Source organism: Sprattus sprattus (assembly GCF_963457725.1).
Source record: "Sprattus sprattus genome assembly, chromosome: 20".
Taxonomy (NCBI): Eukaryota; Metazoa; Chordata; class Actinopteri; order Clupeiformes; family Clupeidae; genus Sprattus; species Sprattus sprattus.
Window position 1 is genome coordinate 3,180,001 of NC_137918.1, and position 2,500 is coordinate 3,182,500.

Here is a 2,500-nt window from a genome sequence, read left to right on the forward strand (position 1 = left end):
TTTTTTTTATCCTCTTGGTTGAACGAGCCAATCAACAGGTGTGTGAAAAACAGAGCCATGGTTGTGAGTATGATGTGAGCGCTTGAGGAAGACTTGGTGCAGTCTTTCACTGAATAACAAACATAAGGCTGCAGGCACATGGGATTAAACACACACACACACACACACACACACACACACACACACACACACACACACCAGAGAAGAGAGAGGACTTAATAGAGCAGAGAGCAAAAACACACACTCACACACACACTCACTCACTCACTCACTCACTCACTCAGGTACAGACACAAGATGAGGAGAAGAGAGAGGAGTAAACAAAGCAGAGAGCAAACACACACACACACCCACATGTACACAAGATGAAGAGAAGAGAGAGGAGTAAACAAAGCGAAGAGCACACGCACACACGATAAGGAGAGGAGAATGTCAATACGTACACAAATCTTTCCCCTACCTCCCACAACAGAATATTCAAAATACACACTCAGTCACACACACACTTCATGCACATGGATGCACACACACAAACACACACAGAGGGACAAAGAGAGAGTGAAAGGGAAAGATCATCTGTTTTGGATGTGAGCAGACAAGCCAGTCCTCCTGGTAAGATTGACTACACAATCACAAAGATTCTGACAGTTTGTTTATTTATTTATAAAGATTTAACAGGGTTTATGAATAGGTATATTTAAACTGGGGCACAGAAATGTTTTTCATCCAAGTGTTTGTGTGAGAGAGAGACAGAGAGTGGAGGTGGGGCTGCAGTGGAAGAGTGTGTGTGTGTGTGTTTTTGTGTGTGTGGGGGTGTCAGTGTAAGAGTGCGTGTGTGTGTGTGTTTGTGTGTGTGTGGGGGGGGGTGTCAGTGTAAGAGTGACTTTTGCGATCACATCTTCCTCCTGAGGCGTTGATTGATTCCAAAGGTATTACTTTCCTTCAACATTCAACATACTAGCTTACCTTAACCCCCCCGAAACACACACGCACACCGATATGGAAGTATACATAAACATATACACACACACACGCAAACACACACACACTCAACCCCCACCACTACCATGGTCCTCTTCTCATGCAATATTAATGACAGTTTATCTGTCACTTAGACAAAATGTCACCCATTGTCAGCTTCACTCTGCACCTCTTTGCTTCTCCGGCAGTCAAAGCCTCCTTCTTCACAGAGGTCACCTCTGTTTGTCCCACATGGGACACCATTCAGCAGGGAATACAGCCCCCAGTTGTTATGGAAACGGTTGCGGGGGTACCACTTTGAAACCTGACATTAAGGAATTTCACAGGAAATGCTCTCACACACACACACACACACACACACACACACTGCGATGGCAGGCCGGCCCTGAACACCGGTTAAAGTGAGGGCTGATGCTGGCAGATGGCCAATAAAGAATCTAATTAAAGTCTTGAATGGCATTTCATCAGCAGAGCTCTCCCACTTCTCCACTCCTCACACTGACTAGAGCCCTGAATTATCAGTCTTTTCCCCCTTCACCAACGTGTGTGTGTGCCTGCTTTATTTGTGTGTTTATGAGCATGTAATATCGACCATGTGTTTATGAACCTCTGTGTGTGTGTGTGTGTGTGTGTTTGTATTTATGTATGTTCACATATCGGTGTGTGTGTGTGTGTGTGTGTGTGTGTGTTTGTCTACCCTTGAAGTGGCACCTGAGATGTATGACAGACACACAGACACAGATATTATTATCAAATCACTTTAATGACTTCAGTAACACCTCCGCATCCTTTACTACTAATGGAAGGAACAGAGGATCGACCCTCCGTGTGTGTGTGTGTGTGTGTCTCTCAGGTTGTTGTGACGTCCTCCTCGCCAAACTGGAACATGTCGTCGGCGTATAAATCCTCCGGTAGCTCCTCGTCTCCGTCTCTGAAGAACGTGGGGAACGGAAGGTCCCTGGTCTGACCGGCCCTCTTTGGTAATCTGGTGTCCCGCACCTGACAACGGAACACAAGCTTTAGTATCAAACACAAACACACGCACGCACACGCACGCACACGCGCGCACACACACACGCGCACACACACGCGCGCACACGCACCAACTGCACCTGACAACACAACACAAGTGATCATTAACACACACAAACGCACGCACCCTCCCTCCCTCCCTCCCTCCAACTGCGCCTGACAACGCAACCCACCCACCCACAAGCATCCGCCCTTGCTCCAAACAGTCTATATTTACATACTGACCTTGTGAATAAATGTAAGAGTGCAGTGGGACTAAATAACCCTGTCTCCAAATTCCAGCTCTCTCACACACACACACACACACACACACACTAAACAACCCTGTCTCCAAATAATTTTCACACTCACACACACTAAACAACACGATTCCCCCTTATTTAACGCTCTCTCAGTTTCAACCCATTTTCTAACAGTGTGGTAGATGGAGGATAAAAGTATACATTAATCCAAGGGTCACACAGTGCGAATGTGTGTGTCTGTGTGT

The 2,500-nt window shown here is 46.4% G+C and overlaps 1 protein-coding gene across 1 annotated transcript in view; it reads right to left on the reverse strand.

The window, feature by feature from the left end:
- Nucleotides 1–1,725: 1,725 nt before the first annotated feature.
- The window catches only part of mrpl3 (mitochondrial ribosomal protein L3), a 9,784-nt gene continuing 9,009 nt past the window's right edge, over nucleotides 1,726–2,500 (reverse strand). Inside the window, exon 10 of the mRNA XM_080859756.1 lies at nucleotides 1,726–1,980. Within this exon, the coding sequence (XP_080715882.1) occupies nucleotides 1,831–1,980 (150 nt within the window). The 3' untranslated portion in view covers nucleotides 1,726–1,830. The remainder of the gene's footprint in view (nucleotides 1,981–2,500) is intronic.